This window comes from Cuculus canorus, chromosome 11 (genome assembly GCF_017976375.1).
Source record: "Cuculus canorus isolate bCucCan1 chromosome 11, bCucCan1.pri, whole genome shotgun sequence".
NCBI classification, from domain to species: domain Eukaryota; kingdom Metazoa; phylum Chordata; class Aves; order Cuculiformes; family Cuculidae; genus Cuculus; species Cuculus canorus.
In genome coordinates, this window is record NC_071411.1 from 22,154,575 (window position 1) to 22,171,066 (window position 16,492).

At 47.9% G+C, this 16,492-nt stretch overlaps 1 protein-coding gene across 1 annotated transcript in view; it reads right to left on the reverse strand.

Moving 5' to 3' along the window:
- Positions 1-6,643: 6,643 nt before the first annotated feature.
- The window catches only part of FAM120A (family with sequence similarity 120A), a 53,713-nt gene continuing 43,864 nt past the window's right edge, over positions 6,644-16,492 (reverse strand). The window contains 4 exon segments of the mRNA XM_054076423.1: positions 6,644-7,131; positions 9,623-9,719; positions 14,329-14,470; positions 15,920-16,057. Of these exon segments, the coding sequence (XP_053932398.1) occupies positions 6,820-7,131; positions 9,623-9,719; positions 14,329-14,470; positions 15,920-16,057 (689 nt within the window). The 3' untranslated portion in view covers positions 6,644-6,819.

Sequence of the window (16,492 nt, forward strand, 5' to 3'; positions counted from 1 at the left end):
TAACTGGGACTTCGGAAGGAGGCAGTAACTAGGTGGGATGGAGGCTGTGGTGGGATGTCACCTCCTGGGGTGGGGTTTCACTGTTTAATGTAAATGAATGTTAATGCTGGGGCTCCAGCCGCTCTTTTTGCTGGCAGAGCCTGAAGAGGGCTGCCAAACCTAACCTGATGATGTGATGGGGAGGAGGTGGTGGTGATGGGGACCGAATCAGGAGCGTGGAACACGAACACATCTGTATTTTTTTTCTTCTACAACTTCTATCTGACACCACTTCCTAAGCACCAGGGATCTTCTGGTGAGTACAGAACTCGGATGCTGAGCACATGGTGAAGACGGTGCAATATCTGTGCTGGGAAGCAGGAGAACTCTTGGAGCATGTATGCAAACTCCAGTCCAGGAGCATCTTGTACAACGTAGAGCTGATTCTGTAAGGCCCTCGCACTGGACAGTGTCCAGCACTGCTGCGGTGCGTGCTGGCTCTGAGACAAAAAGTGGTTCTCAGGGTCGGTGTGATCCCCCTTGATACCACGTTGCACAGGCAATTGGAGCTGATGCAGGTTGCAGAGATCTAGGGGTGAACCGCATCAGATCATAGAATCATAGAATTACCAGGTTGGAAAAGGCCTCTTGGATCATCAAGTCCAATCATTCCTGTCTGCCACTAAACCATGTCCCTGAGCACCTCGTCTACACACCTTTTAAATACCTCCAGGGATGGGGACTCCACCCCCTCCCTGGGCAGCCTCTGCCAGGGCCCCATGACCCTTTCTGTGAAAATTTCTTTCCTGATGTCCAGCCTGAACCTCCCCTGGCAAAGCTTGAGGCCATTCCACCTTGTGCTGTCACTTGGTGGAGAAGCCCAGCTCCCTCCTCTCTACAACCTCCTTTCAGGCAGCTGTAGAGATGAATAAGGTCTCCCCTCAGCCTCCTCTTCTCAAGGCTAAACAACCTCAGTTGCCTCAGCGGCTCCTTGTGGGAGTTGTTCTCATAAGTTCCCTCCACTCCAGCCCAGTGCAATGATGAATCTGTGGGGAGGACCCCAGTAAGAACTATGGTCCCATCAAATCGCTCAGTGCTCCATAACCACGGGCCATAATGTAAACTGAGACCAATCTCAGTTAAGCCATGGGGCTCCCTACAGCGGCCATGGCCTAACAGCCAGCTCCCAAGTGCGCTCCAACTCCCTCCTCTCCGAGCCAGCCAAGTCCTGGCTGCTTGCGTCATCATTGTGCAAACCTGCTATCTTACGGACCCACACAACATTCTTGTCTCTAAATCAGAGAAACATGGATCTGATGGATGGACCACTCGGTGGATAAGGAATCAGCTGGATGATCGCACTCAAAGAGTTGTGGTCAACGGTTCAATGGCCATATGGAGACCAATGACAGGTGGCACTCCACGGGGGTCCGTACTGGGACCAGTGCTGTTTAACATCTCTATCGCAGACACGGACAGTGGGATCGAGGGCACCCTCAGCAAGTTTGCCAACACCAAGTTGTGTGATGCAGCCGACATGGCTGGAGGGACATCCAGAGGGACTTGGACAGGCTGGAGAGGTGGGGCTGTGCAAACCTGACAGAGTTCAACAAGGCTAAAGGCAAGGTCTTGCACCTGGGTCTGGGTGATCCCAAGGACAGCTACAGGCGGGGTGGAGAATGAACTGGGAGAACGACAAGGATTTGGGGTGCTGGGATATGAGAAACTCAACAGGAGTCGGCAATAGGCACTTCCAGCCCAGAAACCAAAAGTATCCTGGGCTGCATCCAAAGCACACTGGAGTCCTCAGCACAGGAAGGACATGAGCTGTTGGAGCAAGTTCGGGGTGGGGCCACGGAGATGATGCGAAGGCTGGAGCATCTCCCATCTGAAGACAGGCTGAGAGAGATAGGGTTGTCCAGCCTGCAGAAAGGAAGGATAGAGGGAGACCTTAGAGCAGCTTCCAGTGCTTCTAAGGGCTCCAGGAAATCTGGGGAGGGGCTCTGGATCAGCGAGTGCAGGGACAGGTTGAGGGGGAAGGGTTTTGAGCTGAAAGAGGGGAGATTGAGATGAGATCTTAGGCAGAAATGTTTTGCTGTGAGGGTGGGGAGGCCCTGGCCCAGGCTGCCCAGAGCAGTGGTGGCTGCCCCATCCCTGGAGGGGTTCAAGGCCAGTGGGATGAGGCTTGGAGCAACCTGACCCACTGGGAGGTGTCTGCCCATGGCAGGCATTTGAACTGGATGGGCTTTTGAGGTCCCTTCCAGCCCAAGTCATTCCGTGATTCTATGTCTGAGTTGCGAGAGTCTCCGGTAATTCATTTCCACTGGCTCCAGCATCATCCAGTACATCTTAAGATAATCCCAATTGACTTTGCAGAAAAAGGAATGAAAATACTGACACTGTGAGCTCAGCTCTGCTGTTGGATAACCATCACCTGAGGAGCAGCATGGGACATCTGAGGAGCTTTAAGCTGCTCCAGCCCCATTTGCAGAGGTCCTGTGGCAGCGAGCAAGTGAGCCCATCCTGACCCCATGGGCTGGGTCTCTGTCCCCATCCTCCTCTTCTCTGGGAGGCTCCGGGCAGCTGTGGGTGCTGCGTCTCTAGTCTGGTACCTACAGGAGCCACCTGGCTCCACCTGCACCTTCCAGCAGCTGCGCTGCATCCTGCAGACAGATATCTGCTCCCGTCTCATCCCTTCCCATCTCATCCTGTCCCTGTCCCATCCCATCCTATCCCACCCTGCACCATCGCGTTCCCTACAGATCCTGCTTTCCCCCTCTGTGGAGGCTGGGGTCCCTCCTGAGGGACCAGCAGAACCCCTTCCCGAGGGGCGCAGGAGCAGCCGTGGGTCGCTGCCTGTCCCTGTGGGTTGCAGGGCTTCCCACAACACTGAAAACGACTTTGCGAGGAGCTCCTGGAGCTCAGTGCGGCGGCCGCCGTTCCCTCGGAGAGGCCAACACCCTTCGCCCATGACGCATCCACCCGTGACGCAGCCGCTGCCTCCAGCAGCCGAACCACCAGCGCAGGAGAGAAATGGTTGCGTTGCTTCCTCGCTGTCCCAGCTGGGAAGGGGCCATGCGGCTGCTGCATCGGCTGCCTCTGCTCTTCCACCGGCCTGAACTTAACATGGTGAGAGCCGAGGAGGAAAACTGCCCTGGGAAGCCGTCGCTGGGCCCCAGTGCTGCTGCTTTGCCCGGCCAGGAATTCCCACCGGGGCCTCGCTCAACACTGGGTCTAAGGAATGTGCTAAGAGCGACTGTGACAGCGATCCGTTACCACAGTGTCACGGAATGGTTTGGGCTGGAAGGACTTTAAAGCCCACCCAGTTCCCTCCCCTGCCATGGGCAGGAACACCTCCCACTGGATCAGGGGCTCCAAGCCCCATCCAATGTGGCCATGAACCCCTCCAGGGATGGGGCAGCCACCACTGCTCGGGGCAGTCCCAGTCTTGTTTCAGGACTAAATTACCTCAAAGTGCCCCTCATTTACTGCAAGAAGCTATTCAAGCCCGGCAGGAAGCCAGTTGGACTTGGCCTCGTCCCTGAGGGGCGCAGCTTCCCGAATCCTGCTCGGTTCCCCAGGGCTCCGTCCCTGCTCGGCCCCAGAGGCCCCTCCAGCCCCATCGCTGGTCCTGCCGGACTGAAATAAAGAGTCCAAAACACAGAGCTGGTGTCAATGCCGGGTTCAACACCGCTGTTCCCAATCAGGGAGTTGGTGAGATGTCTGCACTGTTACTTCCAGCAGCATTCTCCAGCAGCCAAATGCATCTCCTCCTCCCACCCCAGCATCATTTCTGCCCACGGAGCCGGGCCTGTGGCCATGCCAGGGCAATGGGCAGAGGTTCAAAATGGGCACAAAGGACAGAGGTGCTTGGGTCAAGTGCTCACCCAGCACACGAGCCGAACTTCTGCACCAGAATCGGCAGAAAAGCACATGCAGCACCTTACACGTGGGCCAGGAGCCAGGCTGGTGCACGGTGCTTCATCCTGATCCATCACCCTTCTGGCTGGCACAGCTGCACCGAGGAAGGAGTGAAGCCATCACACCCACGGGACGTGGCACACTGGACTCGTCCCCCATGCGCATCTATTCCCATCAGTATTGCTTATTCCATGGCAGCCACCAGGTTATGCTGGAAAAGTGAAACTGCCAGGAAAGAGCGACTGGTCCCTCCAACCTTCACACAGACCAGGAGGTTGGTATGATCTTTCCAGAGACAAACTGCAACATGGGGCAAGGAACACTGCATGAGCATGGGTGGGAAGGGCCGGGATCCCAGCAGAGGCTGAAACAGCACGATGCCCAGATTGTGGTCGTGAGACTGGCACCACCGCCCCTCTCCAGCCAGCTTGACTTGGGAAGGAGAGGAAGACTGACTGCGGCCCTTTGTGGAAACACAGCTGTGCTGCTGCTGCTACGTCTACGTTCTACGTCTACAGTCTACATCTAATCTACATCTACATCTACATCTACATCTACATCATCTACATCTGCACCTACATCACTTTGAACACCCTGGAGGTTTTGAAGGCCACATTGGATGAGGCTTGGAGCAACATGATCCAGTGGGGAGGTGTCCCTGCCCATGGCAGGGGGTTTGACCTGGGTGGCCTTTGAGGTCCCTTCCAACCCAAACCATGATCTACAGCCAGGGCAGGTGTTGCCACCACTCACTCCGACAAAGGGAGACACTCGGGCCAAGGCCTGGTGTCAACCACATGCCAAGCACTGGAATATGGACATCCAGCTGGAGGCGGCCAAGGAAGGCATGTGCAGACAAAAGGCTCGCCTGGTTCCAACCAAGCTAAAAACCTCCACCTCCTCACGTTCTGTCAGAACGATCCATGTGTAGGAAAAACTCCCACGTAACAGAATCGACAGAGATGGCGATCCCTGTATATGATTTTGGTATGCAAACCCTGTTGAGCACCTCTAGGGCTGGTCTTTAAACAACTGTCCCCTGTTACTGCTGTTATTTGCACCTTATTGAACAGCTCACGATGGCACCGGGACGCCTTGGAGTGGCTGGTGTGATTGAAAAAGACAAAGCCTCGCTTGGCCCAAGCAACAGGATCCCACAGCGGCAGCTGCCAGGGCCACGCTCTCGCCTCCGTCTCTCGGCAGGACATCACGTACTCTGCTAACTCAACCACTTCGTTTGGGCATAGGAAACTTTATTTACAATGATTTTGTGTTACTTAAAACAACTACCTGACAAAAAAGGCATACGGTATTTTATACTTAAAAGAATAAGACTTTTTATTCAAGCACTGTAGTTTGCATTCATATAGCCTTCAAATACACCACACCACAATCCATCTACAAGCCAACCAAACCCAACAGTAGTTCATTCTTGCACAATCCATGAGTTGGGGGCAGAACTCCCTTCAACTTACATTAGATACCTACGTAGCTCTTGCGGGCAGGGAATGGGGGAATTACACCTCATTTCTGATCACTAATGTGTGATGTAAGAGCATCAGGAGATATTATATGAAAACGAATATAAAGAAATGATTCTGATTTTGAAGTACATTAAGTTGGAACCACTAACAAAAACATCAAAATGATACAGGTATATTTGCTTATACTAAATCCTTGATGGGAAGTTCTCAAGAACAAGCCATTTGGTTCCTGCTACAGAAGGGGGGTACTTTTTTTTGTTTTTGAAGATCAAAGCTTTTTTTTTTTTGCTTTTCACAGAATTTCATATTTGCTAATATGAAGGCATAAAACAGCAACAGAGAACAATAATGCATACAGCAATGAGTACACCAGGGTAACGTTGATATTCAAAAACGGCTAGATAGGTTTTTTTTTCTTTTTCAAAGTTTTAGAATAAATGCAAACAGAGGTCAATAATCACCAAAATTTTAAGGTTAGAGCAAGATCAGTCCAATGACTAAACATAGTTCACATCTTTTATAGGACTATTACTCATTATTAGCTTTGTCGTTTTGCAAATGGGCACAGTACTTGTAAGAATGGAAGAAAGAGGACAATAACATGCATAATATTAACTACACACTTTAAAAATTATGAACCATGCAGAAGTTCAGCTCAAATAGTAGCACTAATGGTCTACGTCTGATTCAAAACCACATAGTTCATTGATCACGGATGCATGGTATTAGTCACAAAAAGTTTCAGAACACATTGTGTTTGTTTTGAAAGGTCATTTGCATCGTCTATGATTTCAAGTTTATCGCCATTTAACTCGCTTGTTAACGTATGTATGATGTATATTTAAAATCCAGCAGAACTGCAGTATTACTCTATAATTTTCGATAGTTTGCCACGTTTGAACACAAAAGAACCACGGTCAACGTGATTGAGGTTTAAGAAAGAAAAAATTGTGGTGGCCTTTTTCCCCCATAATCATGAAAAATCAAAAGCCTTAAAGAAAGCTTTTATTGTGACACAGTAATGCAAAAATCAAATATAATGGCATACATATGGTGCCAAGTACTAAAAATTATAGTTAAGCTATATATACTTAAAGACTGCCAAAATTTGTTTTCTTTATCGTTCAAAAACAAAACTACAAGCTTTGTGTCATAAACCAGTTTAAACTTTATGTAGACTTCATTTTAAGTGCGGGAGTCAAATGCTCTTCATTCTCTTCCTTTTTTGTTTTAATTGTAGCATTTTGACTACAACTGGTTAAAACTAAAATGTGTTGTTTAATCTCTGACATCAAAGAGGGATCCGAATTTCCAAAGTCCTCATTTTTTCTCTACAGGAACGGAAAAAATGTACGTAACTGTAGGCTCTCTTTCTTTCCAGATATTCCTAATCCTGACCCTTCCCAACATCCTTCACCCTCTATAAAAAATAAGTTTACTCTTCTTTTTTTAAGACAGTGGCCTCAAGAGCATCATCTTTATGGCAAACACTGTCTGCATTTAGTGCATTTAAGTGAGGATTTGTATTGCACATTTTAGAGTCATTACTCAAGGCACTTTCAGACTGATTGGAAGCCCTGATGTCTCCTGTATTCCCATTCATCTGGGAAGCTGGTTTCTCCTCAGTCACAACTCCGTTTTCAGCCAGGGATCCATCTGAAGACACAAGTGAGGATTTAGATTCCTCGGATTTTGACTTAAGTTCTTTGGCTACTTCTTCTGCTGAAGCAGCGTAAGGAGGTTTGCCCTAGTTGTCAAAAAAAGAAGACAATTACTGACGGCACAGCGCTAGACGTTCGATACAGAGACACGAGAACAGCATGCAGAGCGCAGGGGAATCACAAGCAAATACCCGACACCACGGATTGCTGCAATACGAGCTGGCATTCAAAAGAAACAGCGCAGGCAAGATGGGATTCTTGGTGTCCCGAGTGCCTTCTGACGCTCCTCCTAAAACGCTCTCCCTGACTGTGATGCTTGAGTTATGCCACACTGTAAGAGCAATATTAACATCCAGAAACACTAAAACTGGGAATCAATGGACAGCTTAACTCTGCTTCTCGGTTCATAGATGTTATGATTTAAAGATGTTTTCCAATACAAAGCAAAGGTCTTTTCAGACAGTTGGTAAAGAAGTGCAGAGGTGCCGTGGGATGCTGTCTAACCCGCTCTCTGTGCTTCTGCGACTGGGGAAGTGACCATACCAGAAGCATACAGTAGTCTTACTCTTACAAGACCGATTATAGCAATAAAACCCAGATTTACGCAGCTTTAGAACGTCTATTTAGTTTTTAAGTATCTGCAACAATGATTCTTAGATTTTTCGAAATGTAACAGGCTTTAAACAACAAAACTAAGTAGGCTGAGTTGCTAAGAAGCAATATACTGATCTGTCATGCTGTTAACAAAGTACCAAGAAATGACTTAAGGCACCTTCCACACCGCAAACAATAGCAAAGTCTCATAGTGCAACAATCCACATTTTGACACAGTGGAAACAGCACGGTCAGGACTGTCCTGAACTGCTGACGGCTCTTGCAGGTGAGTAAGAACTGCTGTTCTCCAGCATCAGGGTCACAAACATTGGTTTCCAGAACAGCAGCAACAATTCTGCCGTAGCCCTGCAGAGGTGCACGACTGGCACACCAGGATAAGAAGGATTTATCACATGTAAACGTGCTTCTTCACAGCAATCTCTACACGGTCAGTTTAAGATTGAACACGGGCTTTTGTTTCTTTCCAGATCAAGAGAAAAAGGCCTTGTCTTGTAAAAAAATAGGCTTGTCTTATGTTTGATAAATACAAATTGCTTACTGCAGGCAGACTCTCCAACCTGTGTTCATGTCGTTCATGAGCATCAGCTGCAGGGAGGACCTCGGTGTCACTGCCCTGCGCCACTTGGGTGCTGCTGCCGCCGCTGCCGGCTCCGTGTGACAGGGCAGAGCGCTGTTGCCAGCCAACCCAAACTGGGCATTAAAATCTACTTGTGTGGCATTAAGTTCCCTAAGTTGTCCCTGTCACGTGCATTCTCATTTTGACCAAGATCCTTGTGATCACAAGCATTTACCATCCCAGTAACACACCCTTAATAACAATGGGAACGCTCGAACTTGCTGACAGTGTCAACGCTAACGAGCACCCACCCACAGACACCATCGAGCTCCATTCACAGATGTTCACCTGCAGTAAGCCCACAATACTTGGGAGCACCTTCTCAGGGCTTCCTTTATTTCATAGGTTAAAGTACTTGGAAATTAGATACTGTGTAAGTACCATAGTGCTTTCTCTGCTATTTAAAGCAAAAGATGCCATGCTTTAAATATATGGTCATATTTGCAGACGTAATTAATCTGTATACACAGAAATTTAACAAAGAGAAGTATCTGCACTTGTTTACACCTAGAGCACAGCAAGTTTTACTTCAAATTCATCGTTGCTTCATTATCCACCAGAGAACATCCCTTCCCCCACTGTGTGATACCTGCAGACACCCCCTACACACTAACATGTCCACGACCAATGGCAGATCTGTATGATAGAGTTATTGTGAAAGTTTTCCACCTATTTACTGCACGCTCACCCATTCCCACTGGGAGTTGCATCAACATTCAGAACTGCACATCAGCAAGAACAATGCAAAAGGGTGGAAAACTCTGAAGCAACCAGCATTTAATGTGAAACAGCAGTTTGCTTCAGCTGTATTTAAAGGATCCGTGGAAAAGACCAACCCCATGATCCACAGACACTTCACTGAAAATGAAACTCGTCTCTTCCTAGAGGTTTAGACTAAGTTCGTATGTTTGGGACCATGCAACAGCAAAAATCCTTCTACTGCTACTGGTTATAATTAATGAAGTTGGACCGTGATCCCAGGAAAGAAACTGGGAAAGCACTGGGGTATCACCAGAAATGGCTGAGTGGTTTCAGCTTTGTATTTCTCCCTTTTTCCCACATTTTCTCCTACTCCCATGGCTGGTGAGAGCAGTGTAGGCACAGCCTTCATAGCAAAATACATTTTTCCATGTCTGTCTTAAATAACTGGGTTTGCTTATGCTTGAGGTGCACCGCCAGCCTGCCACCCACTCCAGGCTGCGCAGCTGCAACAGGCGGCCAAGGTAGCTCTAAGAAACCCTTGGATCTGCTAAGGCTGTGCTTGTTACCTTAGGCTGCTTGGCCAGTCCACACCATCCTAGCCTGTAAACTAGAGCAGTTGGAAATCAGGCACACAGCTTCATTACCTGAATTGCTCCCTGGCTTTTATAACCTCTCCCATAGTACCTTCCACCTCTTCCAAAAGTTCTTATCACCGGAGTGGAAATAACTCCTCTAGGACGCCTGTAAGTGTTGAAGAAAAAGAAGAAAGGAAAACACACATCAGCTTTGTTTATAATGACATGAAATCATGTTATTGCTTTATCACCTAGTGACTAACATTTACATTCCTTTAACGAAGCAACACGAGTAACTAACCCAGAATTACAGGGTTCTACTGCTCGCAAGTGTGTGAAACCTAAAAAACCTTTGGTTTTCATAGCAATAAAATGACTGTTTCTAGATTTCACTTCTAGAGAACAATAAATGAGCTTTGCAGAAACATTTTCAAAGTGTCAAATTATCCTTACAGCGCTTTGAACAGAGCTCAAAATACTTTCACCTTAAACATTATGCAGTTTGAACCACGTATGAGGCTGTTTCCCCTATTTAATAACACCTCCCACATACAACCACGCTAGACAGAAGAAATCCAATAAAAGAAAGGAAGGCAAAATAGGAAATTGCCTCAGTTTTGATGGAAGAATATGAAATTATTGAAGAACCCGAGAGAAAAAAGGAGGCTTCAGCCATATCTGACATGGAGCGACTTATCGAGTTTAGATGCTTTCAGATGGAGGCTTCCAACCAGGGCACATCGGTGGTGGCTGCAGCTCAGCTGTATCCCACCTGCTGCAAAAAGCAACGCTGAACTGCTCCTCTGGGCCTACAAGTCTCAGCTACACTGCGGATTCCCACGTTCATAGACTCACAGAATCATGGAATGGTTTGGATTGGAAGAGACTTCAAAGCCCATCCAGTTCCACCCCCTGCCATGGGCAGGGACACCTCCCACTGGATCAGAGGCTCAAAGGCCCATCCAACCTGGCCTTGAACACCCCCAGGGATGGGGTAGCTACAACTTCCCTGGGCAGTAAGAAATTAAGTGCTGGGATTCAAATGCAACAGCAAGGAATAAAAAGCTGTGTTTTATATGTGAGGATCTCACTGAATTCTTTCCAAAAATTTTAACAAGGCTCACTTATCTCACTTGCCGATTTTTCCCAAGGTGAGACCATACCCTTCAGGGAGCAGAGACAGATTTTTTCTACTCAGGAAATCACACTCAATATGCTGCTGGATCTAAGCCAATACAAAGCAGCTGGTATAATTTTACAAAACAAGAACATCGAAGCTCAGCATTGCAGAGAAACATGAGACAATGGTGTCAAAACGCCTGACATGAGAAGTGTTGGCTGCCCCATCCCTGGAGGTGTTCAAGGCCAGGTTGGATGGGGCTTGGATCACCCTGATCCAATGGTAGGTCTCCCTGCCCGTGGCAGGGGTAGGGACTGGATAGGCTTTGAGGTCCCTTCAGATGTAAACCACCCTGTGATTCCATGATCTGCTCTGCAGAATCAGCCAAAAGATGACAGGGAAGCATGCAGGACGAGGTGCTGAATGGCAGATAAGGCACCGTGCAGTTTTCTTGTAGAGTTCTTTAATACAAAACAACATCTGCCAACACAGACCTCTGTCTTTAAAAACCCTGTCCTCAGGCACACCATCTTCAGTGTGTTTTCCTACGAGGTTTTATTTTTAGGATCAACTGACACAACAAACAGATAAGCTGCCTGCGGTGGTTTTTCCCACTTAAGACTAATTCTAGCAACTCTACACGTGAAGAATTCAACATCAGCTATGAGTTGATGGAAAGAGGAAGATCTGAACACGAGCCAGCAGTGGCCCAGGTGGCCAAGTAGGTCAACAGCATCCTGGCTTGGATCAGCCATGGAGTGCCCAGCAGGAGCAGGAAAGGGATCGCCCCCCTGGACTCAGGGCTAGTGAGGCCACACCTCAAATCCTGGATTCAAAGAAGGACATCAAGGTTCTGGAGCACATCCAGAGAGGGGAACAGAGCTGGGGAAGTGTCTGGAGCCCAGGGGTTCTGGGAGCAGCTGAGGGACCTGGGGCTGTTTACTTTGGAGAAGAGGCTGACGGGAGACCTCATTGCCCTCTGCAGCTCCTGGAAAGGAGGTGGTGGTGAGGTGGGTGCTGGGCTCCTCTCCCAAGGAACAAGAGTTAGGACAAGAGGAAATGGCCCCAAGTTGTGCCAGGGAGATTTAGACTGGATGTTAGGAAACATTTCTTTCCTGACAGAGTGGTGAAACCCTGGCAGAGGCTGCCCAGGGCAGTGGTGGGGTCTCCATCCCTGGAGGGGTTAAAAAACCATGTGGCCATGGAATCTGGGACATGGTTTAGACAGCACGGTGGTGCAGGGCTGACAGTTGGACTGGATGAATTTAAGTTTTTTTCCCAACCTTAACAATTCTATGATTCTCTGACCTGGCATTAACAGTTTTCTTATCTTTTTGAGGTGACATCTTGCAGCCAATCCCACCTGCCCGAAGACAGCACCTGTGACAGAGAAAGTGCCCGGTGTTTTCTCTCCTAACCCACAACCCAGTGTTAGGGAACAGTATTCCTCTGGCACCATGGTACTTACAGAAGCAATCCCACCCTGTCAGTGATTTGGCCATCTCCCACATAAGGAGTGCCCTCAGTTTAGAAGTTGCCACTGTTAGCTTCTGCCTGCTGAGGTTTTGCATAAATCCCTGTATTTGCTCCTTCAGAAAACAGAGGAGCTGCTATTCTGTGGAGGGAGTCCACGCTACGAATAAATGTCAGCCAGACGTGGGCCAGAAGCACCTCCAGATCATCACTCAGGTGCCTCAGCCTGAGTGCGACACTGGGAATTACCCAGAAGTTTTCCACATGCAGCACTGCAGTTGGTGCATTTAACTGGAGGGAAGGAATGAGCTCTGTCAGAAGCCAAATTCTGGTTTTCATGAGGATCCACAACCAGAGCAACACATAAACCACAGGCTAATCCCATTTCAGTGGTGGAAAAACTGAAACTGAGAGGGAAGATGAGAACACCCAAAGGATCCTCCTGCCTCATCATACACCTTAGCTTGTTGCCCTGGTCTCCGGCTGCGGCTCCAAGGCACAGACATGTCCCAGGGACCCACTGGCCTGCAGTTAGCTGACACCGGCTGTAGCATCCAAAACACCACTCAATGCTCATGTTTTGGCAATTGAATGTCATTCTAGAGAATAAAATGTTCCTACTTAAGGCAGGTCCCCTCCGAGTGCCAGCTCTGCTCTCACATCAGCGCTGTTTGTTGCTGCTGAACCTTGAAATCTTTGCTCCTGCTGTTCTCACTTGTCCCCACAGCAGCAGCTCTTGGTTCTCCCTGGGTCCCACTATCCCAGGGTGTCAGAGCCAACCCTTTCCTCACTCACTCCAAAAAGACAGGCGTTCCAGCAGCTCTGGATGACTTTAGCACTATGGTTTATCATGGGTATTCAATTACATTCATGAATAGAGAGGAATTTGTGCAGTTCACACTAAATTCTTTCAGACTGCTGCTTCCTGGCTGAAGATGGCATAAATGCACTTACTTTACTCCATTCCTTTAATATAGTTGAGGACCAATTAAACATACAGATCACATTACTTAGTACTCTAGGAGTGAGTCCAGAGGAGGGCTACAAAGTTGACTGGAGGGCTGGAGCATCTCCCATCCGAGGACAGGCTGAGAGAGGTCGGGTTGTTCAGCCTGGAGAAGAGAAGGCTCCAAGGAGACCTTAGAGCAGCTTCCAGGACTGAAAGAGGCTCCAGGAAAGCTGGGGAGGGACTTTTTACAAGGGCATGGAGTGATCAAACGAGGGGAACAGCTTTGAATTGGAAGGGGGAAAATGTAGATGAGACATTAGGAAGAGATTCTTCACGATGAGGGTGGGGAGGCCCTGGCCCAGGCTGCCCAGAGCAGTGGTGCTTGCCCCATCCCTGGAGGGGTTCCAGGCCAGGTTGGATGGGACTTGGAGCCCCTGATCCAGTGGGAGGTGTCCCTGCCCATGGCAGGGGGTGGGAATGCGTGGGCTTTGAGATCAAACTGAGCCCAAACTACTCCATGATTCTATGATTCTACACAATCTCCATTAAAAATGACAGACAAATCTGTAATGCACAGCAATGAAGCCTTTGGAAAAAATATAATCTTAAAACTAAAGGACCAGTTATTTTTGTAACCAAATACTTGGATTCCAGAAATGTTGTGAGCCTGAAATTGCAGAGGTCGTGAAATGAAGTGGAAAAGCTGAAGAAACGAATATTATTATAAGCACATCTCCCGTTGCGCCTGTAGCGGAGAACTATGAAACCTGGACATGTCCTTTGGGGGGTTTCTGCTTCACAGAAGAATTCCCAATGGAATTATTAACAGTTTTGTCGTACTACTTAATAAACATGACAAAGAGAGCGAGTGCTGTGACAGTTTGGATCAAGTATAATGTATTTATTAGTTTCACGTAAGAGACCCTCAAGTAGTTTCCTCATGCAAAACACCACATTGTGAGTGTATATATCTATATATCTTTTCATATATTTAGATTCAGAGTATAAATTTTATTTGCAAATAAAAATCCTTATACTCATCTGAATCACTGATTAAAAACATCTTAAAATGAATGTAAATGATTTTCTTCAGTTCTCAGTGGGTATAATTTACCTAATGCGCGCTAAAATGTGTTCTATGGAATTTCTAATGCCTCTAGTTTTTCCCTGGTTAATTTTCCCCAAATTCATTCTATTCCATATAAAAACCATGTTCCACAAGGCTGCACTTACCCTCTGGCCGGTCCTCCCACGGAAACGACCTGCAGAGGGAATGGCCCTCTGCCCCCTCGTCCGCGTCTGCTTCCAGCCCAGTGGCCGACTACAGTGCCGGCAATTTCAAGTTTCCCTCCCTGAGAAGGAATAGGTTGGACTCCTGCACATAAAAGCAAAACCAAACCTTGATGTTCACGAGCAGAACATTAAAGTCACAAACAAATGGAAACCTGCGCTGCCCAGATTTTACCACACTTGTTCCCTTATCACATACGGTTCCCTCTTCTAATGCAGGGAGATCATTTTGTGGCCTTTCAGCAGTGCTGTGACTTTCCAAGAGTCTTTCTTTCCCCTCTTTTTAAAATATAGACAGGAATTCTGATAAGAAAAATGATCTTACATGAGTACTTCAGTTTCAGTGATTAAAACAGACTTTAGATAAGCATTCAGAAACTGAAGTGACATTTTACAAGCTATCTGAAGGGTTTTTTTCCCTGCTTTCCTAATGAAGTTGTAATTTTTGCAGGTTTAAAGGTACTTTTTAGTGAACAGCAAATATCAGCACAAGACACGGACTATAATTGCTACAAACAACTTACTAGGCAGAATTATCTGTACTAAGCTGTTATAAAAATACAGCATTTAAATGGATTTGAGTGTAAAAGATCAATTTATCCTTTCCCTACCAAGAAAGGAGCTAAAATTGCAACTGTCCACAGTACGGAAGTGTCTTCTATTCGAGTTGCTCGGATCTTTATACTTGCATAACATGTATTTCGAAGGATCTAGGTGAGAGCAACTGAGCCAGATGTTACTGGTAAGACCATCAGCACTGAAAGAGTTACAAACACAGCGTTTCCGCAGCCGCGATTAGTCTCCAAACGTTAATATGCTGAGAACTGAAGTACAGATTAAATGCAAAGGTTCAGACGTCCCTGTACAAGCCCTTCTGCTACAAATGCGTGTCGCTTACAAGGGCAAAGTTATTCACACAAGGAAGCATTAGTGCTACGTTTGCTCTTAGGATGAAAGCTCAGAGGCCAGAAAGAACAGCTAAATATGCAGAAAAGTTTCACCCTAAATGGAGAATTGGAATTAACAGGCTTCCCCTGTCCCACCTGGGACAGGAGACAAGCAACAGGCACGCAGGCAGGGAAGTAAATCTCACGTCTGTGGCCTCACCGATGCCGATGCCAGCATTAGCAGCAACACCAAAGTCAGGCTCTGCTGCTTGGGGCTGTTTGGGCAAAAAGCTCAACTGCCCCTGAATTTTAGGAAACAGCTGTTAACACAGCCAAGCAAAGTTCAGTTGATTCCAGATTCCACCCTCGCCTTTCACAGTGCAGGAGACAGAGTGTCTTGTTGGATTTTACGGCTACCCTGTGTTTGGAGGAGGGTTTCTAGGTGCAAGAGGCTGTGCCGAAGGGGCCGGTGGTGGGGACCTGGGAGAGCAGAGCGGAGAGCAGCCTGGGCAGGCTCTAGAGAGGAAGAGCTGAGACAGTTAGGGAGAAAGGGAGACCGGCAGTAAGTAGGAAAGCCTCAGACCAAACCGTACAGTGAAGCAAGCCGTTGCCAGAAGCTCTAAGAAAAGGGTTTTGGGTATAATTACCGCCCTGAAACTTGCTAGTCCTGTTGCTGTCATTGCCAGAGAACGCTCCGGAGTGTCCTGCCGCTGCTGCCACCCGGAAGGCCCGGTAAGCGCCTGTGGCTACTGTTTCCCCATAAGGGCCTCCGAAGCCATAGACTCCTGTTAGACCCAGGGTAAAGAAAGACAGGGGAAAAGCTGTGAGGGGGCCAGACAATGGGAAGGCCCCTAGCAGAGATGTTGCTGCCTCCTTCCACCCTTCTGGAGTCAGCAGGGAGGGCTGGGCTCCTGCATCACCCAACATCAAGGAAGCCCTGGCCAAAAATGTCCTGCTGCCTGAGCGAGCTGGGGTCTCTTATCCAAACAGCAGGGTTTGGAACGGGCATCCCGACTTCCATGGCACTGTAAAGGCTTGTGGCAAATGAGCTCCGATGGCGACAGTTGTGGCACCCCAAGAACGTCTTGCCCCCAACATCCAGTATCAATACAGCTATGGGCCTTGGCACCGGGGAGGTTTTGAGGAAGGGACTAACTCTAGAAACAACTTGGAATGGTTCTATCGATATTTACACTCAAGGGTGCCAACGGTTAAATGAC